The 23,407-nt window shown below is 40.8% G+C and overlaps 1 protein-coding gene and 2 long non-coding RNA genes across 5 annotated transcripts in view; 1 reads left to right on the top strand and 2 right to left on the bottom strand.

Moving 5' to 3' along the window:
• Positions 1–5,476: 5,476 nt before the first annotated feature.
• LOC111768794 (uncharacterized) lies at positions 5,477–17,659 on the bottom strand. Of its 2 annotated transcripts, XR_011428340.1 has the most exons (3): positions 16,507–16,646; positions 9,378–9,477; positions 5,477–5,607 (listed from the first exon to the last, which is right to left on the bottom strand). It is a non-coding gene; the product is annotated as an uncharacterized lncRNA (long non-coding RNA). The 2 variants fall into 2 exon arrangements; XR_011428339.1 differs by lacking the exon at positions 5,477–5,607 and having other exon boundaries at positions 8,758–9,477; positions 16,507–17,659.
• Positions 17,321–23,407, top strand: part of LOC111768795 (uncharacterized) — a 14,849-nt gene continuing 8,762 nt past the window's right edge. The window contains exon 1 of the long non-coding RNA XR_002801353.2: positions 17,321–17,415. This is a non-coding gene — a long non-coding RNA (uncharacterized lncRNA). The remainder of the gene's footprint in view (positions 17,416–23,407) is intronic.
• BZW1 (basic leucine zipper and W2 domains 1) overlaps positions 20,925–23,407 on the bottom strand; it is a 14,797-nt gene continuing 12,314 nt past the window's right edge. For both annotated transcript variants that reach the window (XM_023622337.2, XM_023622336.2), the window contains exon 12: positions 20,925–23,253. In XM_023622337.2, coding sequence (XP_023478105.1) covers positions 23,222–23,253 — 32 coding nt within the window. In that variant the 3' untranslated portion in view covers positions 20,925–23,221. The remainder of the gene's footprint in view (positions 23,254–23,407) is intronic.

The following is a 23,407-nucleotide window of genomic DNA, read 5'->3' as shown; positions in this document are numbered from 1 at the left end:
ACTGGCAGGGGTGGACGCTGGGCCGTGGTTTTCCTTGTGGTATTTGACTGAGTAGAGCAATCATTGTCTAAAAGTATTCTGTCTTGATAGGCTGCGCTCTTCCTGGACCTTTGGCTAGAGAGAGCAGACTTTTATTGAGGCTTTTTCTTCTGTACTTGGTATTTCCAGGTTGCCAGCTTCTCCAGCATCAAGTCTGGGATAGATGAGCAAAAAGAGAACCCAGGGAGAACTCACCACCATGTCATTCCTCAGATCCAGCCAGGTCCCCAGCTGTTCTGTGTACTCTGCTTCTCTCAGACCCTCCTTTTATTTTTATTTGATATATAATGCTCAGGGATTTTAACTGTATTTAGTGGGAGGAGTGGGGAAAAGTCCTTCATTTCTGTCTTTCTGGAAGTGTCTCTCATGTTCTTTTTATATTTCCCATCTTCTCCATGTTTCCAGTTTGTGGATTTTCTTATTGTCCATTTTCCCGTTCACCAATCCTGTTTTGTTTGTCCACTCTGCTGTTAAATTCATCTGTTGAAGTCTTAAATTCAGATATATTTTGGCTCTATGGGTGTGTGTGTGTGTGTGTGTGTGTGTGTGTTTTCTTTTTGAGGAAGATTAGCCCTGAGCTAACATCTGCCGCCAATCCTCCTCGTTTTGCTGAGGAAGACTGGCCCTGAGCTAACATCCGTGCCCAGCTTCCTCTACTTTATATGTGGGATGCCTACCACAGCATGGCTTGCCAAGTGGTGCCATGTCCACACCTGGGATCCGAACTGGTGAACCCCAGGCCACTGAAGTGGAACGTGCGCACTTAACTGCCACACCACTGGGCCGACCCCTCGGCTCTGTGGTTTTTATAATGATTCTAGTTTATAGCTTCTAGTTTTCTGCTGAAGTCCTTCATTGTTAGTATCTTGAACATATTAGTTATAGTTATTTGAAAATCCATGTCTGATAATAGTAAAATCTGGATTGCCTGTGAGTCTGTTCCTCTTGTCTATTTTGCCTCTTGATTTTCAGTCGTTTTTGTCTTTTTGTTTGCCTAGCTATTTTTATTTAAATGCCAGGCATCCTGTATGAAATTGTAAAGATAATTTGCAGCCCAGGATGATATCTTTCTCCAGGGAGGATTTCCAAATGTAAATAGAGGAAAGGCAAATTATCCTCATCCACTCAGGGACTGAGCTGAATTGAAACTGGGCTTCAGTCTCTTCCAGGGCTAGTCTATTTCCAATCTGCTCTTACTCCTAAGTTATGTACTCAGGTCGTCTCTGTTAGTTTGGGTTCCCCTAAGGGCGGACCCTAAGACAAAAATTTGACTGCAAGTAGTTTATTTGAGAGATGGTCCCATGAAATATCAATTGAGTGAGACACGGAAGGAAGAGCAGCTAATAGAGGATACACTATCAAGCCAGATCCTACTGTGGGTGGAGTGTAACACCACCGAGGAAGTCTAGGAACCAGTGGACTTAAAGTTACGTGTCTTGAAGTTATCCCACCTGAGGGGCAGAGACAGAGATATTTATACACCAACTCCTGTCAGTCGCTGATTTAGGCTGCTCTGAATAAACACCACAGGGTGTTAATTCTTGGCACTTCTGGACTCTGCATTCAGGCAGAGTGGGCTCTGGCTCAGGCAAAGCCCTTAGGCAAAAAGAAGCAAGTGTTGGTAGGAGAGGTGGGACCTGTCTGTACTGTCCTGGTAAGGCCTGAGGGAGTAAGGGAGGACAGCAACAATATCTACAGATCAGACCGTACATTTATTCAGGCCATACATTAAGTTTACTCTGTCCTGTCACTGCTTCCTCCAGGTGTTGGTTGGTCATATTTTTTTTTTTTTTTAAAAAGGAACTTGGAAGGTTGATTAGAAGAGGCTATAAAGTCCACACTGCTACAGCATTGGTGCTGAGACCAATACTGATATTTATTGCCTCTCTCCTCTACCATACCTTCTAGGTTTGCACTCTGCCGGTCTACAATGGGCTGCCCAGACCTTCATCCCTTCTGAGGCACTGAGTCCCTGCCTACCTTGCCCTTGTAAGGCCATGGTTGCTGCAATTGCCCTCCTGTCATTACCAAGTCAGAGATGTACCAAGAGCAAGTCCTTTAAGTTCCAGACATGTTCTGCTCTGCCCCTGTAGCAGCGACCTTATCTTTCTTAATAATCAGGCCAATTTCCCTGCCAGTGTACTAACGCCTTTATTTGGCTGATGGTCAACCAGCATAAAAAGCTCCAAATAACTAGACAGCACTTGGTGTCCCTTTGTGGAAGTTTCCTCCTATCCTTGAACAGAACCTCTAGTTGAGGAGTGTTCCCAAGCGGGTTGCTGGAGTGAGAGAAGCCACTGTCCTTCCCCTTACTGTTTTCTAGACCCGTGCATTCTATCCAGTGGGGACACAGTGGTGGTCATTGTTTCAAAGTATTACCCACGTGTTGAAGGACAGTGCTCCAGTCTCCTAGATTGTTACCCCTAAGTTGGTGTCCTGGCCGCACTTTCAAGAGGCTCGTCCAGTATTCTGTCTGATCAGCAGCTTGTGAGTGAGGTGGTGTAGGAAGACTGGTGAATCCCGCAGCCATGCGCCCACTGTAGCACCTCCTCTGTCAAAGTGTTTCCAGTGCGATTTTGAAGCAAGATCCCATTATGATAAAGCAGACATTCTGTAAATCCTTGGATAGGACAAGGAAGGCAAACCCATATTTGGAATATGTGTCAAATTCCACTTAGGAGGAATTGCTGTCCCCTCCGGAGTGGGAGCAGTCTGATATAATTAATTTGCCACCAAATGGCTGGCTGGTATTCTCAAGGCAAAGTACCATATTGAGAGGCTGTACCGTCACAGTACCATCAATTTCTGCTGCTGACAGGTCAGACATATAGCAATGGAGAAGATGTATCAGTCTTAATGAGGGGAAGCCCATAATCTTGGGCTCATTTATAGTCTCCATCCCTCTCATCATAGTTTCCAGGGCCCATTGTGCAGGAGATGGGGTGGCTGACCTTTAATAGATGGATCATCCTAACCACCTGGTTGTTCCATGCCTGTTCTCCCTTCCAGCCCACTCCCATAGGTCTCTCCACATGCTTTTTCTCCAGACCTTTTTGTCTGCCATCTTTCAATTTTATTCTTTTCAGGCCTGTGACTTACAACACTAATTTATTTGCCCCTGATGCTCAGGAGTCCATATATATTCTTACATCAGGCCACTTTTCCCTAAAACGTGTTAATGACCAGGCATACTGCTCAAAGCTCTGCCCACTAGGAGATTTTTCCCTCACCACTATCAGAGCCACCCCTGAGTGGGACTATAATGCAAAAGCAGTCCATTTTCAGCTACACCAACCCACTGAGCTGACCCATCCACAAAAGGTCTGGGACACCCACTTGCCCCCCTCCCTCCACGGCACCAAGGCCAAAGTTTTGCGATGAAGCAGAAGAGCTGGTGCAACACAAGTCCACGATGTGAGCTACTTGTGCCCTCTGGACCTGCTTGAAATGGATCCCCTCGATAGACTGTGTTGGAAGACAATGCTGCATGGGTACTTTCATGTTTCTGCACAGTCAGAGCTTCCTGAGCAAAAACGACTGTCATTCTAGGTTAAAGAATGATTGAGTGACAAACATATCTTGGAAATTAGAGATAGTGAATTACTCCAAAAGTTGTTAAGGCTCATCTGCCCTGGAGCCATTTGCTTATATTGTAAGAGTAATAAAAACCTAAGGACCTTCTCTTCTTCTTCTCGGAGCAAAGGTCGAGAGAGATACAGAGAAGGCACAGGTGTGCCAGCCCCCCTGTATCGCTCTGAGTCGCATAGTTTCAGGGTTCCTCTCCTGTGGGTGCAGTCCTGGCATGTGGATATACATCTGGCCCTTACTGCATCGCTGTATGGGGAATTGGCACTGCCGGGATGCTCTCTGAGTAAATGTTCTCCTCTCTGATTCAGAGGTGGGGTGTGTGTGTGTATGAAACTGTGACAGGGTGGGAGGCTCACTAGATTATCCAGGAAGGATAATATCTTAGACCCTTCACAGTTCCAGACTTAACAGATGGCTGTTGCCCACCTGACCTCATGGCTGTGTGTGTGTCTGAGAATACCCAGCCCAGGGTGGGCAGCTCTGGTGTTCCATGGTCAGACACTCACTCTCTGTTGGAGCTCAGTTGCATGCCAGAAGCTACTTTTCAGGTGGTGAACAGTTCTCTGCTACAGACGGCAGAGCCTTGCTGCAGAGCCTGAGAGATCTGTGCTGCGACACTCCTGTGGAGGCTTTGCCACAACAGCCTTCTCTACGTGGAAACTTCCAGTACCATGCCATATGCCCTGGCCCAGGAGACAGGGCTGCTCATACTGCTCATACCACAGCCTGACTTCCTGCAAAGCCCTGTCTTGCTCTGGGCCCCACTCATAACTGACAGCCTTCTCAGTCACCTGATAAACAATTTACAGCAGTATTCCTCAGTGGGATACATGCTATCTCCAAAAACATGAAGGGGTCTACCAGGCACTGCTCCTCGCTTTTAGTGGTAGAGAGGGCAGTGTGTCCTTTACTTTGCAGACAATGTGCTGGCATGCCCTAGACTACTATTTTCCTGAAAACTTCACTGATGGGGCAGACCCTGAATCTTTGCAGGATTTATTTTCCACCCTCTGACCTGCGTGTCTTTCCAGAGCATCCAGAGTCCTTGCTACCATCCCAGGTTTGGTTTAAATGATGTCATTGATAAAGCGGGCTGGTGTGTTGTCCCCTGGCATGTGCAGATACTGTGGCAGAGAGCAGGAGCACTAATATTGCCCTAGGACAAGACCATGGACAGGTATTGTTGGCCGTTCAAGTGAATGTGACTTGCTTCTGATCCTCTATCTTTATGGGATTAGAAAGACTGAGCTTGCCAGATCAATAGCTGCATACTATGCCAGAGGCTGTGTTGATCTGTTCTAATAAAGATACTAAACCTGATATAGCAGCTAAAATTGAGGCTACCACTTGGTTAAATTTAGAGTAACCCACTGTTATCCACCATGATCCTTTTGCAGATGCCAAATGGGAGATAAAACCATCCCCACATTTTTAAAGACTTTGAGGGTATCGTTGATCTTTGGTATTCTACCTGAGATGCAGTCTTGCTTCTGAGTCACTCTCTTGGCTGGGGTGGGGAAGCAGTTTCAGAGGCTTCCACTCGGCCTTTTCTACTTCAGTATCTCATACTGCAGCTGAGGGATCAATGTGAAGATTCTGTGACCTGTTAAATGTGTCCATCCTTATTTCAAAGAATGGGGAAGTGACTGCAGAGCACGATCTTGGGACCCATTGGACTCACTGTGAGATAGACCTGGGCCAGGACTCCATTTATCACCTACCTGGCCTCCGCCTGCCTTCACTCACTCTAACAGGAAAGCCATGATGGTATTTTGGTTTCCCTAGGACCAGTATCAGCCCAGACCCTGTCTTCGCCAGTTTGGGCTGTTGTAACAAATATACCATTGACTGGGTGGCTTAAACAACAGAAATTTATTCCTCGAAGTTCTGAAGGTTGGGAAGTCCAAAATCAAGGTGCCGATCAGTTCGCTTCCTGGTGAGAGCCCTTTGCCTGCTTGGCAGATACCTTCTTGCTGTATCCTCACATGGCAGAGAGAAAGAGAGATCTTCTTACAAGGGCACTAATCCCATCATGCAGGCTCCACCCTCATGACCTAATTACCTCCCAAAGGCCCCGTCTCTAAATGCCATCACATTGGGATTAAACATGAATTTGGGGGGATCCAAGCTTTCACTCTATAGCAGACCCTGACTCAAAAGGCCCTCGAAAGTGCTAGGGATTCCAGTTTCCCCAGTTTACATTTACTTTGGTAAAGGCCTTTGAGGGAAGAATAGAGAAATTGGTAGAGTTTACACTTGCTGAGATGTTGCAGGGTTCTTCCTCAAGGGACCCCAGCCTTCCCTTCGATCTGTGGGCTCTTGGTGTGAGAGCCAGCTCAGATCTGGCAGCTGAGGAGGGGTTGTGATTTTCCATCATGGTGGCTGACATCAGCCTTCTGCTCATTTGTCTTGAACGTTTTTGGTTATGATATACATCAAGCAACACCCTCACTGTTGTCTCAGCTCTCAGGAGGGTGAGATAGTTGTCACAGATCCCCACAGGTCAGGGCTCCCCTAGCTGCCAAAGTGAATTTGCTGCCTGTTACAGTAATTACATGCGCTTTGCCTTTGATGGTGACATATTGCATCCTGCCCTCTGCTATTCTAGAACCCGTTCGTTCCAATTGACGCTAAAAAAACCAGTGCCATACTAGCATCTCCTACTGATAATCCTGGCCACAGGGGAGAGCCATCTCTTAAGCTTCTCAGAGATGCTGGGTCTCATGTTCCTTATTAATTTAGTGAAGAGTGTCCTGTGGCCCTCCTGTGGAGCATGGCCAGCAGATGGGTTCTCTCATCTAACATAAATTCATTTTAGCATGCCTGTTATCACTCTGAGACTTTTGGCCCTTTTCTCAATATTCTGCCAAGGCAGTTCCAGCATCTCCCCCTCATTTTACGGTAGGCCATCAGTTTTTCAAAGTTTCAAGGTATCATCCTAGCAGCGTATTAGGACAAGCTACAGATGCCCTTGGAGTTAAGTCCTGAGCCAAGAGAAAATTCCCCCATATCAAAAACTCTCCCTTATCCGTCTTGTGTTCCCCCCCTCCCCAACCCCTGGTCCAACACCTTCAAGTTCAGTTCCAGCCATTCTTTCCCAGCTCCTCCTGTATGTATTAGCCAGGTCCTGCAGGGCTTTTGGTAAATACCTTTCTTCCCAAAGCAGAAATAATACTTCTCCAAATAGGCCATGCTAAAAATCCTGGTTTTGGTCTAGAAGCAGTGAGGAAAGGCAAGGACAGATCTTCAGGAGGAAGTAAATCATGTCGTGAGGCATCTGCTTTAAGTGAGGCCTTTTAATGGTCATCAGGAAAATCGGAGGCACTATCCGAGCAAGGGGGAGTGGGCCACTGCTGCTATGTCAGAAGGTTCAGGGAATCTAGGGATTCAGGGTTCTCAAGCACACCCCATCTTAGGTCACAGTCCCACTCTCCTACAAGGGTCCAGATTTTAGCATTGAAGGGCTGTAAATGTAGCTGTCTTTAGAATTTTGTTACTCTCACAATTGAGTACTGGTCCTGATTTCTAGCACAGTCACTGGCTGCAAGAGATGAAGTTCTCTTTAAATGCTGCCATGGGTACCTTTCTGGTTTTTCTACTTCTGGCAATGAATTGATAGAAGCTGACCCAAACCTGTAATTTTCTTCCTTCGGTTCATCTATGGCACTTAACAACAACAGAACAAACCTCAGTCCTTATAATTACCGTTGTTGCCATCTCTGAAATGTCAGTGATGGTGTATAAGCACATCGTCCTTCCACTCGCATGCTATCCCAGTTCACCACAGGTGAGAGCTAATGGAGGTGCTATGGTATTTAGGGATTATCAGCATCCCATATATGATCCTTGTTACCATCTGGTCAGTGAGTGACCCAATCAGGCATCCCATCTTGAGGACCCCATCTTGGAGGACCATTTCTTTGCCCAACTGCTTTAGTTTGGGATTTTCCCCGAAGCAGAAACTCTGAAACATAAATTCAAATGCAAGTAGTTTATTTGGGAGGTGATTCCAGAAACCTCCGGTAAGAGAGTGAAGAGGTGAGACAAGGAAGGGAAGGCAGCCAGAATAGGATGCATTATCAAGCAAGTGCTTATTGTGGGTACCTGGAGGTTAATCCCTTCATGGAACTCTGGGAACCAGTGTAGAACATGGACCTCAGAATATTCTACCCAAGGGGCAATGTTGAGGACTGCTGGGGTGGGGAGAAGAAGCTCTTGGCACTTCAGTCTGCCAAACACAGTCAGAGTGGGCTCTGACAGCCAAAAGAAGCCCTCAGACAAAGAAATGCAAATGAGATACTGGGGGCTGAAAGTTAACCTCCATTCGCTATAATGGGAAGACCCAAGGGGGATGGGCAAGGGCACCAGTGGCGTATGCTACAAGGTCCCAAGTGAAAAATCTAGGGTCCTCTTTGACAGGCCTTCAACATCTATTTTCCCCCCAGTCCCATGCAACTACCTAAAATCCTGCTCAACCTCTCAGCCACCGTTGGTGAATTCCCTAATACTCGGAGGGGTTACCTCTTTGGACTTCGCTTTTCTTTTTTCAAGGAAGTTAGCTCCTCAAGTCATCACTGCCTTGGTAACGCCCCAATGTTTTCAAACTGACATATTTTACATTTTGCTCAGGGTTTCTCATTACTTTTAGAAAGAGATTTTGTTTGGAATAAGTTATCCTGCCATTGCCAGAAGCAGAAATCCCAACTACACAATATTGAAGGAGAGAAAAATGAGTGTGGGAAGGGTCCCTCAGACTTTGTTTAGATAACCAACAAACAAAAACCTTTGTGCCTTATCCTAAATGGCAAAACTTGGGAGTTTCATTTTGCCTGTGGATTAGCAACCAAAACATTTGTAAATCTATATTGCCCTCCATAAATTCTTAGTTTTCCTGCATCTTGTGAAATTTACTCTACGGCTAGATTTATAAATTTGGTAAGTGCCAAGTATGGAATAATTCCCGTTGTTCTGCCTTCACAAAGAACTTTGAATTGTAGGTTCTAAAAAATCTCCCCTCAAAAGTCTCACGTCTCTCTGAAAATCCCTGTGTTTCTAATCCCTGAGGCTTACTCAGTGGCATTATGTTGTGTCATATACATGTTGTCTTAAATTAGTCTTTTGTCCCGTAAATTGAAGGCATCTGTAGATTATATCATTTATTAAAAAATATTTTCAACATTTACATTATATTACTCAAGTAATTAATAGTTCTCATTGTAAAAGATTCCAACAATACAAAATAAGGTAGAGCAAAATATATGAAAGTCCTGTTTCATCCATCTTCGCCATTCCCCTCCCAGAGATAGACGTCCCGTTCCCTTCTAGTTCTCTCTCTATGCATTTGCATCTGTACATACGTACGCATTTTTAAACTTTATAGATAACATCCTGCCTCTTGCTATTTTCACTTAAGAAATGCAAGTATTTCTGTAAGATAGGTGTGGCATATTTTTTCCAAAAATATCTACATCTCCCACCTCGCATACTCTTTGGAATTGATAACTGCTTCAAGTAAGAGATGACAGCGGAAAGCACGTTAGGTTATAAAAGCTCATGCAGCTTCCATCTTGTTTTCTTTGAACGCCTGCTCTCGGCTGCTCTCTCGGGGGACTACCTTTGGAATCCAGCTACCATGTTTTGCGAAGCCCAATTCACAGAGAGGGGTCACATGGAAGTGCTCCCCCTGGTCTCCAAGTCATCCCAGACCAGCCCCCAGATGTTTCCAGGCTACTGTCATTTGAGTTACTTACCTCTCCAACTGTTTGAATTTCCCAGATTAGGCCCCAGACATTATGCAACAGAGGCAATCCATCTTCACTCTGTTCTACCCGAATTACTGAACCACAGAATCTGTGAGCAGAATAAAATGGTGGTTGTTTTATGCCACTAAATTTTGGACGGATTGTTATATAGCAATATATAATGGAAATAAATTCCTGGGATTGGATTACTAAATCAAAAGATATGCTCATTTAGGGGCAGGCCCCGTGGTGTAGTGATTAAGTTCGGTGCACTCCATTTCAACGCCCCAGGTTCACAGGTTCAGATCCCAGGTGCAGACCTACACCACTTGTCAGCCATGCTGAGGCAGTGACCCACTTATAAAATAGAGGAAGACTGGCACAGATGTTAGCTCAGGGCTAATCTTCCTCAAGCAAAAAAAAGAGGAAGGTTGGGAATGGATGTTAGCCCAGGGTGAATCTTCCTCAGTAAAAAAAAATAAAAGATATGCTCATTTAAAATTTTGACTCATAATGCCAAATTGCCTTTCAAATTTGCCAAATTGAGTCAACTGATTCAAGAAGAAATACAGAATCTGGATAGACTTATAACAAGAGATTGAATTAGTAATCAAAAAACTTTGCACGAAGAAAAGCCCAGTTATAGATAGCTTCACTGGTGAATGCTACTGAATGTTTAAAGGAGAATTACCATCAATCCTTCACAAACTCTTTGCAAACACAGAAGGGGAACACATCCCAGCTCATTTTGTGAGGCCAATATTAACCTCGTACCCAAACCAGACAAAGATGTTACAAGAAAAGAAAACTAAACACCAATATCCTTTTTGAATACAGATGAAAAAACTCTCAACAAAATACTAGAAAACCAAAGAGAGCAACATAGAAGGATTGTACACCATGACTAAGTGGGGTTTATTCCAGGAATGCAAGGAATATGGTTCAACATATGAAAATCAATCAACGTAATGCACCAAATTAATAAAATAAAGGACAAAAACCAAATGATAATCTCAATAGTTTCAGAAAAGTCATTTGACAAAATTCAACATGCTTTCATGATAGAAACAATAATTTGGAATAGAAGGGAAATTCCTATAATATTATTCAACCAGATAAAAGAAAGTAATACTGCCATTTGCGGCAACATGGATGAAGTTGGAGGATGTTATGTTAAGTGAGATAAGCCAGACACAGAAAGACAAATACTGTAGATCTCACTTATATGTGGAATGTAAGAGTTGAATTCATAGAACAAGAGAGTAGAATGGTAGTTGCCAGGGGATGGGGGAAATGGGAGATGTTGGTTACGGGATACAAACTTTCAGTCATAAGATGGATAAGTTCTGGGGATCTAATATACAGCATGGTGACTATACTTAATATCACATATTGAATACTTGAAATTTGCTAAGAGAGTAAATCTTAAGTATTCTTACCACACACAAACACACACACACACACAAATGGTAATTATGTGAGGTGATGGATGTGTTAATTAACTTGATTATGGTAATTATTTCACAATGTATACATATATTAAATTATCGCTTTGTACACCCTGAACATGTACAATTTTATTTGTCAATTATATCTCAATAAAGCTAAACCAAAAACAAAGGAAAAATTCTCAATATGATAAAGGGCATCTATGGAAAAACCCACAGCTAACATCATCCTGAATGATAAAAAGACTGAAAACTTCCCCCTTAAGGTCAGGAAAAAGAAAAGGATGTCTGATGTTGGCACTTTCATTCAGTAATGCACTGCAGATTCTTTTTTTTTTTCAAGGAAGCTTGGCCCTGAGCTAACCTCTGCTGCCAATCTTCCTCTTTTTGCTGAAGAAGGCTGGCCCTGAGCTAACATCTGTGGCCATCTTCCTCTACTTTATATGTGGGACGCCTGCCACAGCCTGGCTTGCCAAGCGGTGCCATCTCTGCACCCAGGATCCAAACCAGTGAACCCCGGGCTGCCAAAGCAGAACGTGCGCACTTAACCACTGCGCCACCAGGCCGGCCCCTGGAAATTCTATCCAAGGCAAATAGGCAAGACTTCCTTGGAAAGAAGTAAAATTCTCTATTCGCAAATGATGTGAATTTAGTAAGTGTCAAGAAATATCTTAAGGAATCCACTAACAAAAAAAGGTCTTAGAACTAATAAATGAGTTCAGGAAGGTTGTAGGATACAAGACCAAAAAGCAAAAATCAATTCTATTTCTATACACTAGCAATGAACAATTTGAAACTGAATTAAAACAATTTCATTTACGATAGCCTCAAGAAAAATAAAATATTTAGGAATAAAGTTAACCAAAAGGAGGCAAGACTTGTATACTGCAAACTACTAAACATCACTGAAAGAAATTTTAAAAGACCTGAATAAGTGGAAAGACATCTCATGTTCATGGGTTGGAAGACTGAATATTGTTAGCATGGCAATTCTTGCAAATTGGTCTAAGATATAAAAATTCTTATCAAAATCTCCGCCTCCTTTTTTGCAGAAATGGATATGCTAATCCTAAAATTCATATAGAAATATAAAGAACCCAAAATAGCCAAGATGATCTTAGAACAAAGTCGGAGGATTCACACTTCTCAATTTCAAAACTTACTACAAAGCTACAGTGATAATCCAGACTGTGTGGGACTGTCATGAGGATAGACATATAGATCAATAGAGCAGAAATGAGCATCCAGAAATTGGGCAATTGAGTTTTGACAAGGGTGCCAAGACAATTCAAAGGGGAAAGAAATGTCTTAGCAAGAAATGTTGCTAAGACAACTGGATATCCACATGCACAGGTTGAATCTTTACTTCACACCATATATAAAAACTAACTCAAAATGGATCATATACCTAAATTTCAGAGCTAAAACTATAATACTCCTACAAGTAAACATAGGAGTAAATCTTCAAGAACTTAGATTAGGCAATGGTTCCTTGGTATGACAACAAAAGCACAAGGGATAAAAGAAAAAAATAGATAAATGGGACTTCATACAAATTTAAAACTTTTTTGCTTCAAAGGACAGCATCAAAGAAATGAAAAGAGGAGCCAGCCCCCTAGCCTAGTGGTTAAGTTTGGCGTGATCCACTTTGGTGGCCCAGGTTTGGTTCCCAGGCACAGAACTTCACCACTTGTTGGTGCCCATGCTGTAGTGGCTACCCACATACAAAACAGAAGATTGGCATGGATGTTAGCTCATGGCAAATCTTCTGCAAGCAAAAAGAGGAAGATTGGTAACAGATGTTAGCTCAGGGCAAATCCTCCTCAGCAAAAAAAAAAAAAAAAAAGAAAGAAAGAAAGAAAAGAAAAGAAAACCCACAGACTAAAATAAAATATTTATAAGCCATATATCTGACAAGGGAATCATGTCCTTGTGCCCAGAATATGTAAAGAAACCTTATAACTCAATGATAAAAAGACAAACAACTCAATTTAAGAATGGGCAGAAGATTTGAACAGACATATCTCCAAGGAAGATATACAAATGTCCAATAAGCACATGAAAAGATAAGCAACATCACCACTGATTAGGGAAATACAAATAAAAACTGAAATGAGATAACACTTCAGATCCACTAGGATGGCTATAATCAAATAGGCAGACAATAATAAGTGTTGATGAGGATGTGGAGAAATATGCTAGTGGGTATGTAAAAATGGTGCAGCCACTCTGGAAAACAGGTCCTTCCTCAAAAAGTTAAATGTAGAGTTACCATATGACCCAGCAATTTCATTCTAGGTGCATTCTTAATAGAAGTGAAAACGTATGTTCACACAAAACATTGGACACAGATGTTCATAGCATTATTATTCATAATAGCCAAACAGTGGCATCATCCCAAATGTCCATCAACGGAAGAATGGATAAATAAAATGTGTTGTAGCCATACAATGGAATATTTGGCCTTTTATATAAAGGAATGAAGTACTGATGCATGGTACAACATGGATGAACCTTGAAAATTTTATGCTAAGTAAAGGAAACCAGACACAAAAGGCCACATACTGTATGATTCTATTTATTTATTTTTAAAGATTGGCACCTGAGCTAACAACTGTTGCCAATCTTTTTTTTTCTTCTGCTTTTTCTCCCCAAATTCCCCCACTACACAGTTGTATATTTTAGCTGTGGGTCCTTCTAGTTGTGGCATGTGGGACACCACCTCAGTGTGGTCTGATGAGTGGTGCCATGTCCACACCCAGGATCCAAACCGGTGAAACCCTGGGCCACCAAAGCAGAGCACGAGAACTTAAACACTCGGCCAGGGGGCTGGCCCCCTGTATGATTCTATTTATATGAAATGTCCAGAATAGGAAAATCCATAGAGATAGAAAGTAACTTAGTGGTTAGGAGAGGCTGATGGGAAGAGGAGTTGGGGAGTGACTACTAATGGGTATGGGGTTTCTTTTGGGGAGGATGAAATGTTTTGGAGTTAGGTACTGGTGATGGTTGCACAATTTTGTGAATAAACTAAAACCAATGAATTGTATACTTAAAAAATACACTAGGTCTAAAAAAATTAAATAAGTTTTCCCCCCCAGCCATTTGCACATGCTGTTCCCTCTTTCAGGAATAATCTCCATATCTTTCCCTATCCCCAATCCTATGTTTAAAAATTGTCTTTCTTTGTCTCCACTAACAATATTTGTCTTAAAGCTACTTTTCTGCTGTTGATATAGTCCCCCATGTTTTGGTTACTATTTGCATAGTATATCTTTTTCCATCTTTTCACTTTCAATCTATTGGTGTCTTTGAATCTAAAGCATATTTCTTGTAAATTGTTTTAAAAAATCTTTTCTGCCAATCTCTGCCTTTTGTTTGGAGTGTTTAAAGCATTTACACTTAATGTAATTACTGACAAGGTGGGATTTATGTCTGCCATTTTGCTACTTGTTTTCTATACAGCTTTTGTCTTTTTTTTGCTTCACTACTGCCTTCTTTCATGTTAGAGATTGTCTGTGGTATCATTTTAATTCTATAATTTTGAAATTATTTTCTTAGTGGCTGCCTTGGCATTATCATTAGCATCTTAATTTATAATCTAGTTTGGAATAACACCAACCTAATCTCAATAGCATGCAAAAACTTTGCTCCTACATAGCTCTGCTCTGTCCCTCCTTCTTTGTGCTATTATTGTCACACAAATTACATCATTATACATTATGTGCATTAACACAGTTTTATTGTTATTGCTTTATGTACTTGTATTTTAAATCGGAAGAGAAAAAAGAATTACAAACAAAAGAATGTGTTTACACTATCTTTTATATTCACCTATGTAGTGGCCTTTACCAGTGCTTTTTATTTCTTCATGTGGGTTTGAGTTACTGTCTAGTGTCCTTTCACTTCAGCCTGAAGCATTCTCTTTAGTGTTTCTTGTAGAGTAGATCTGCTAGTGACAAATTTTCTCAGCTTTTTTTTTCTGGGAATGTCTTAATTTTTCCTTCATTTTTGAAGATAGATTTGCTGGATGCAGAATTCTTAGTTGGCATTCTGTTTGTTGTTTTTTTTTTTAAATACTTTGTATCATCTCATTGCCTCTGGCCTTCATGGTGTCTCATGCCTTCAAACTCAACCATTCTAAGCCACTGTCCTTGCAGTAATCATTACTGCAGTAGTGGCCAAAATGCAGCAGCCACTTGGCCTCCCAAACACTTAATTCATTTATTAGGCACTTTATCAATAATTTGATTAACTATTTGATGCTATTCTTTCCCATGCATTTCTAGAATTCCACTTCCCACTGGCAAAAAGCTCAGCGGTGTATCCAAGTACAAACCAAACCCCAGATACCCTCTTTCAGAGACTGTGTTTTCTACCACCACTCCTGGTACCAATTCTTTCCAGTTAGGAGATAAGAAAATTCTAATTGTTTTAACAGAGAGATTTAATATAAAAGTATTTTAAAGCAGGAACTAGAGAATTGAAAAGGCAAAGAGGGGATTCTGCTTTATCACAGAGGTAGTAAATGCAAGAAGTGGCAACCAGCTCTACGGCTGGGAGTAAAAAGGGAGGATGTTAGGATTATTAAAATGTAAAGGTTTGGGAGAGAGCCCAAAGAGCTGGAATTTAGCTTGGAGAGGGGCCCTTACTTGGCTGGTATTTCAGCCTTGGACTCAGAGAATGAACCTCACAGAGCTAGGGGCAAACCTTTGAGAGGGAAATGCCAGCTGGCTGGTGCTGCTGTTTCTGAGAATGACTGTAACAAGCTTGATTCTAGTTGTGTGGGAAAACTGCGAACTGGAACCAAGTGCCACTGCCAGGGTGAAGGACCGTTGCTGTGGTGACACTGACAGGAACAGGAAGCAGACAGGAAGGAGCAAGTCCTTCTTCCTCCATCATTCTAGTCTTCCTCTAGAACCTCCTGTGAGCAAAGCCTAACTGGGAACCAGCTGACATATAAGAACTGTAGCCTGCAGAGTTGCAGCCCCAGCACTGCATAGGGCAAAAGGGTGTGTTTGAAGCTGAGAGATAACAGCTTACTAGCCAGCACACTACCACTTGATGTTTCCTATGATGATTGAGCGATTCAGATTTTCTCCTTCAGTCTATTTTGGCTGTTTCTTTTGCTATTTCTCTTTATAGTTTCTAAATAACCATTCGGTATTACATCAGCTGCATGCAAGGAGACCTAAAATAAAAACAACTTAAACAAGATATTTTCTTTCTTTATCATCTGAAAGAAGTCCAGATGTAGGTTGCCTAGGGATCAAATGCTGAATGTTTGTGTCAGGAAATCAGGCTTTCTATTTTGTTGCTCTGCAATTCTCAGCAAAACGTTCTTCATCGTCATGGTTCAAGAACCCTGTTTGAACTCCAGTCGTCACGCCCATTTTCCAGCTAGCAGGAAGGAGAACGGGAAGGAAGAAGACGTGGTCCTCCTTTAAGGGCACCAGAAATAGCCCATCCCACCATCTAGAGCTTAATCTATGCCCACACTTGCTTACAAGGGAGGCTGGGAGATGTTTTTTGAGCAGTCATGTGTCCAGTTAAAAGTTGGGGACTCTAAGAAAAAAAGGAATAAATATTGGGGATCACTGTTAGCATTTGCCACACAGGCATACAGTGCTAGGGATCTGCCCGTATTATTAATTTTTGTTTTGCTTTGAATTTTAATTTGGTGTTCTTACTCTCAGCTGTGTCTGGTCTCCACCAGTCGATAGCCCTCACATTTTCCCCAAACTTCTCCAGACGGTAAACTTTGTTTTCTGCTGAATTCCTGGAAGGGCCGTCACCTGGTGGTAGAGGTTAAGGGGAGAGGATAAGGAAGGTGCCTACTCCTCTTAAAAGACTCCAATAAACTCATCTGTTTTCAGCTGCACTCCTTACCCTCACCCTTAGAAGAAATTAGTGCCCCCAACTCCTGAGACTTTCCTGGGTCCTGCAGTATCAGGATTTGTTGTTAGCTCTCTGCTGTACCACAGGGGCTTAGCAGAACAGAGAAAGCTAAAACCAAGCCAGCTGGTCATCTATTGCTTTCCTTCCAACAGCTGGATATTGTTCATCTGCCATTAACTCCTCTCGTTGTCTTTGTGGGTTTATAACTTTTGTTATTAGCATGGCGTCGTGGGAGGACACTGACTCTAAATACTTGACCACACTCCCACAAAACACGATTTTCATTCTTACTACTGGGCCATGAGGATTTCAGTTATCTTACATCTCTTTCTACAATTGCTAAAGCAGGCATCATGATGGTTGTTGGGACTTCCATTACCTTCAACCAGTTCAAATCAAACAAGAAACCTGTGTCCAGGGCTTATGGCAGTCAGTAGCTCTTTGCTCTCCCATGAACATATCCTTGGCAAACGTAACAGCCACTGTTCATTGAGTGATTATTATCTAACAGGTATTGTGTTAAGTACCTTTAAGTAGATCATTTCATTGTAAATTTCTCAACCACTCCGTGAGGCAGGCATCATTTGATATTCTAATTATTATTTTACAGATGCAGAAAACAAGGCTCAGAGGTTGAATTATTTGCCCAATCACACAGCTAGTAGATGGATGAGACATCTTTCTCCAAGACTATGTTTCAGGTAGGCACGCACTGTTTATTTTGTTCAACGTCAGGGGCTTGCAAACCATATTTTAAGTATAATTTGTCTCTCGTGGTTTTTTTTTTTTTTTGAGGAAGATTAATCCCGAGCTAACATCTGCTGCCAATCTTTTTTTTTTAACTGAGGAAGACTGGCCCTGAGCTAACATCCGTGCCCATCTTCTTCTACTTTCTATGTGGGACGCCTGCCACCGCATGGCTTGATAAGCAGTGCTAGGTCCACACCCAGGATCCCAAGTGGTGAACCCTGGGGCCCCAAAGTGGAACATGTGAACTTAACCACTGTGCCACCGGGCCGGCCCCTCATGGTTTTTTAAAGATTTACAATATAGCCCTTGAACCTGGACTCTCTAACTTGCCAGTACCTACCATGTCCTGAGTTTGCACTCAGGTCCCTCTGATTACCTTCCTCCTCCTGGAGGCCTGAATTTTGGCGTCTAGTTCTGTTTACCACCATAGCCCTAAAGCTCAGCAGACCGCCTGACAACATGCATTTACTATTTGTGGACTGACAGCTTCTCATTCCATCTTGGTCCCATCAGTTTGAGCAACCCTACCAAAAGCACAGAAATCTTGGATTTAATCTTGTCTAAGAAAAGCTGCTTCTATTGAAGTATTTGTAATTCACCAGAGCTTTCATTCTACTTGTAATCATCTCTCCCAGCTCATTTTCACATCCTCTACTTCAGTATTCTGACTAATCCAGGAGATGGTATCAACGTGCCTATTCTCACTTCTTCACTTACTCAACTAATACTTAATCCTTACTACCTAAGTACTACTGGATACTGCGCATATAGTGGAGAGGGAAAGGCAGATTAAGCTAAAGAATCATGCAGGGCCCTCCAAGCAAAGGTAAAGGTCTTGAACTGTTCAATTACACTTGCATTTAAAAACACTACCTTAGCTGTTGGAAGATGGCAGCCTGAATTAGGGTGGTGGCAGTGGAGAGAACTTATTTTGGAGTTGGGATGGACAGGACTTGATCATTGCATGTGAGGGCTGAAAGGCAAGGGACCTGAAGTTTTCTGGAGGGTGGAAGCGAAACACTGACATTTTTTGGACACGTACATGTTGGGATATGAGATTGAAGTACATGTAAACGAAAGAAAAGCAAAAGTGGTCTGGAGAAAAAAGAAATTCTGGAGGCACAGGCCTTAAAACAGAGGCAAAATGGAAAGGACCAGGCCAAGGACTGAGCCTTAACCAACTCCAGCACTTAAAAGGTTATTATCATACAACAGTCATTGCTTTTCTCTTTACATTAACAAGGAGTCTCATGAAATTTTATTAAATTTCAAGGGTACAGACAAGAAGCAAATTTCACAGTTAAACACAGAAAAATGCAGCAATGTAATTACTGGCTGGGATGGCTGTACTTGAGGTTGTTCAGAGTACCAAGAACTATCTGGATTGTCAGCTACCCACTTTTCTCCGTTCTTCAACTGTGTGCCATGCTGGGATCCATTACTCCTAACTAGAATGGAAATGAGGTGTATTTACAGAGGAAATACTTTATTCTTAAGATGCCAGAGAATGCAGAACATCTCTTTGAAGTAATGGCTGCTTCAGTCTATAAATGGGTCACTTATTTCCCCAATACGTTTACCTCTAAGTCAACTTTTAAGCACAGCCTTCAGGGATTTCAGCTTTAGAAAATGGTTTAAACTATTTTTGTCCTTAGATATTTTAAAATGGTTACACTGACTGGGAATTCCCTGAAATGGAGCAGCTCAATTATATTTGATAATTTGGTAGCACCCCAAATTCATTATACACATTTAATGCATTGTTCCCAACCTGCATGAATACAACCATCAACATCCTCAACATAACATCATACGTAACAAGACATTGGTCCCTCTGCATGAAGTCTATAAAGCAAAGGATTCGTCCGATTTTGATCCCTGTCTCCTCCAGAGTACCCTAGGAGGCCCCACAAGCAGTCACGCTTTTAACTACAGTTCTTTATTAAGAGTTACTAAACAGACAGTGAGTAAGTATATTTGTAATACATCCTCATCCTCTTTTCAATTCATTGAGAGGTGCGACTATAATCCTAGAATAAGGATAAAAGGATTATAAATGCATTAAAATGATTAGAACTGATAAAGCTGCTAATTGCCCATAGTTAAATAGGGGGGAAAAGTGGCGAAGGGAGGAGAGTTGGCAAGCCTTTCTAACCCACACCAAGTTCCATACAATTATGTGTAAGATTGTGTTTAGGTACAAACCCACTGCGATTCAGGTATTTAGACAGACGCCAATTATAAATTCATTATTTTGAAGTTAAAAGCACTTATCTTGTAGATTCCACTTAAATAAAGCCTACTGAAAAACTTTATTTCTTAATAGTTATATTTTAAACCTTCAGGCCTCAGTAGGCTGGTGAATAGAAATACTTTATAGCAATACTAGAGGACTAATACTTTACATGAAAAATCACAGCAAGGCAATCTACCATAATTCTCACAGAAATCCTCATTAAACTATTTTACACGGCACCTGTAAATAGCATCCAAGGAAAATTTTTGCAAAGGTAATTCAGTAGTCTAAGCAATAATGTACTCTAAAACTTTGGCATCTGTTACATTTGAAGCCAACCAATAGTTCTGTCAGTTCCTCCAAGCAGCCTACTTGAGTATGACAGTAGACATTTGTCAGTAAAATTTCAACACCATTTATCAAAACCCAACAACTTTAAAATAAATCATTCACCTAAGCTTTTAATTGATTTTTATAGATTATGCATGAAGATATGACTGCTGATGCAAATGTCTGTCACTAGGTCCATTCCTCTTTAAAAAAAGATATATTAGGGCATGCATTCTCAACAGGGGTGCTATCGCCCCCAATAAAAAAAACCTTACTCTTTCCACGTATAATGTAGATACTATATATATATGTGTATATATATATATATATATGTATACACACACACACAGCATATCTGTGATATTAAAATTTATCGGGGTGCTATTAAAAAAAAAGTCTATGAATGAGCTAGCCCTGATGGCCTAGTGGTTAAAGCTTGGCATGTTCCGCTTCGGTGACCCACGTTTGGTACCTGGGCATGCAACCACAACACTTGTCTGTCAGTAGCCATGCTGTGGTGGCAGCTCACACAGAAGAACCAGAAGAACTTACAACTAAATACAACTATGTACTGGGGCTTTTGGGGGAAAAGGGAGAAAAAAGGAGGAAGACTGGTAACAGACGTTAGCTTAGGGAGAATCTTCCCCTGCAAAAAAAAAAAAAAGATAAAAAGTCTAAAAAGCCTTCTTGGGAGGGTTGATAACGAGGAAGAGTTTTGAGAAACACTGAATTAGAAGTAAATCTCTCAGTCACATGCATTTCCTCTCACCACCATCATTATGCTATGTCAAAATATCCTGTGGCATTTTTGATATTTGGAGTTTTCATAAGAACACAACAATAAATATCTCTAGGACAATACTCCCAGAATAATTAAGATTAAGAAACTTATGATCAGCTCTATACACACATTTAATTATGGCATCTAAGAGAAGACTTATCCTTAGAAACTGACAGCAAGTTGGGGAAAATCAATTAACATTTATCCAATCATAATTACAAGTACAATTTTAACATATTAAGAATTACATATTTGAGGCCATAGGTTGGCACTGGCAGCTGAGTTTCATAATTACCACTTAAAATTCAAAAGGAAAATCTGCAAAGTCTTTTTAGAGCATTCTCTTTCTTTATACTGTACTGTCACAGGTGACTTTTCCATTTACTATAACATTGTAGTAAGTAAACACTACTTTCTCATTATGAAGAAAAAAAACTCTATGATCAGACAAAGATCATAATGTAGTTCTGGAAGACTACACACTCTTTCACTATACACAGTATATAATAATACAGGGTAGACTTTGTACGGCAGTAACATGCAATGATTTGGTTGTAGAAATGTTAATGTAGTTACCACTACATCAGAATTCTGTGTAGGTGTTTACAGTTTGGGAGTCATAAGGATGAAAAGAGCAATTATTTAATGATTACACAGTAGAGACATCTGAATGTGTAACATACAGTTACCACTTGGTATTAATATGGAATTTACAAAGAATAAAAAATTAAAAAAGAAGACTGACCTATGTAACCTAAGTGTAAGGATGGACTTTATTTTTTAAAAAAAGTCTTTTGAGGACTACAAATTACAAAGTAAAAGCAGATCACTATGTAGAAACCTAGTGAATACATTTTGTCTGTGCATGAAAACTTTATCAAAAGTTATTCATTTAACAATTTCACCCCATTCACAATGATATCAGTTATAATGCTCTTCTTCATAAGGATACTATACCTTTATTTCAAATTATATTACACATCATTCCCACAAGATGAATTTTTAAACACCAATTTCTTCGCTCACAAGAATGGCACCTTTGAAACGGGCAATTTCCACTCAGTCTTCAGTGGCATTATTCCAAGCTAATTTCTTTCACTCATCAAAGAAACTTTCAAAATGTTCACTTTTAACATGAAGTCTTTCCACCAAAAAGTGTGGCCACGTTTCGTTTTCTAACGACTACGTCTATACGATGGGTAGCAGCAAGAAAAGAAAGATAGAAATGAAAATGCAGCCATTAAAATAAATGGGCCAACCGTATAGAAGAGATATTTGGCTCATGGCAATTTAAAAAAAGGGCAACTAGGTTTATGTTAGCAGCCAGATGCTTGTGTTCTAAGTGAATGTGTTAAGAGAATGAAGCTGATCCAGTATGACCAAGTGGGAATATATCATTATCGTTGCACTTCATTCTTTACAACAAATACTCCATGCCAATAGGAAGTATGAGTTATATTTAGAGTCCCAATTAGAACATGCTGACCACTTTACTTTCTCAACAATTTACTGGGTTTAGTACAGTCATTTCCTTTACTCACACTATTTCGTGAGTCCTTTCCTATCAGTCTAAGTGTATGACAAGTGTAAAATACTTTAAATGACAAGACTTTCCTAATGTACATTTGAAACGGTTATATGAAAAGAATACCCATTTGTTTTGCCTAGAAAGATTCAAACTGAATGCAGAAGTTTCTCAATGGGAAAAAGCTCAACTTTCTTTTTCCCACCACCTCTGCCACATACAATTTCCCAAAGACCTACTTTCAAGCTTGTTCTCCATGGCTTCACTAAGGAATGAAAATCAGAGAGCAAACAATTGAGCTCAAGGACATCTGGGGCTAAAAATGCAACAAAATATTAACATGCAAGCAATGGTCCAAATATTCAAGATTCACGTTAATGAATTCAATTACTGTATATGAGATTTTTCATTGATGAGCAGGGTTCTGGGCATACCAAATTATCACACAAATCATTGGTTTTTGAGACTTTGGATACTTTTACAGTTTAATTTGCAAACAGAATTTTTATAACAAATTATTTTTAACCAAATCATATCTTGAAAACTATTTATATAGAAAACCCAGGGAATAAAGTGAACTGTTCATTGTGGAAGGCCTTAAATTACATTATTACAGTAGAAAATACAGGAGGTAGAAGATAACTGAAAAGACTAATGCAACATTAGATTCAAATCTATAGCTCCTGTAGCTACTTAAAACATGGTTTTAGAAACTAAACCCAACATTTCCAGTAACCATAGAAACAGTTAAAATAAAATTTGCCATGAAAGCCCTTATATCATGCTTGATATAGGGAGGTAGGAAGATGTAAGAACCAGGACACATGAGACATGACATTTTATCTACAACTCCTGTTTGCTTTACTGAGGGTGTAGTTTCAAAATTCAGTCACCTTCTTCAGCTTCAGACTCAGATTCTAGAAAAGGGGAAAAACGTAGTCAACCATTATAACATCAGAAAGCAAAAGTTTCCACTTATAACTTTGAAAGCATTTTATTATACTTAAGGAATTTTATTAATAATGTCCTACTTAAATGAAGGGGATATTCAAAAGTATTCATTTGTAATTC

The sequence above is a fragment of the Equus caballus genome, chromosome 18 (assembly GCF_041296265.1).
Source record: "Equus caballus isolate H_3958 breed thoroughbred chromosome 18, TB-T2T, whole genome shotgun sequence".
Classification (NCBI taxonomy): Eukaryota; Metazoa; Chordata; class Mammalia; order Perissodactyla; family Equidae; genus Equus; species Equus caballus.
The sequence above is the reverse complement of the archived record's forward strand: the minus strand, read 5'-3'. Positions and strand labels throughout refer to the sequence as shown.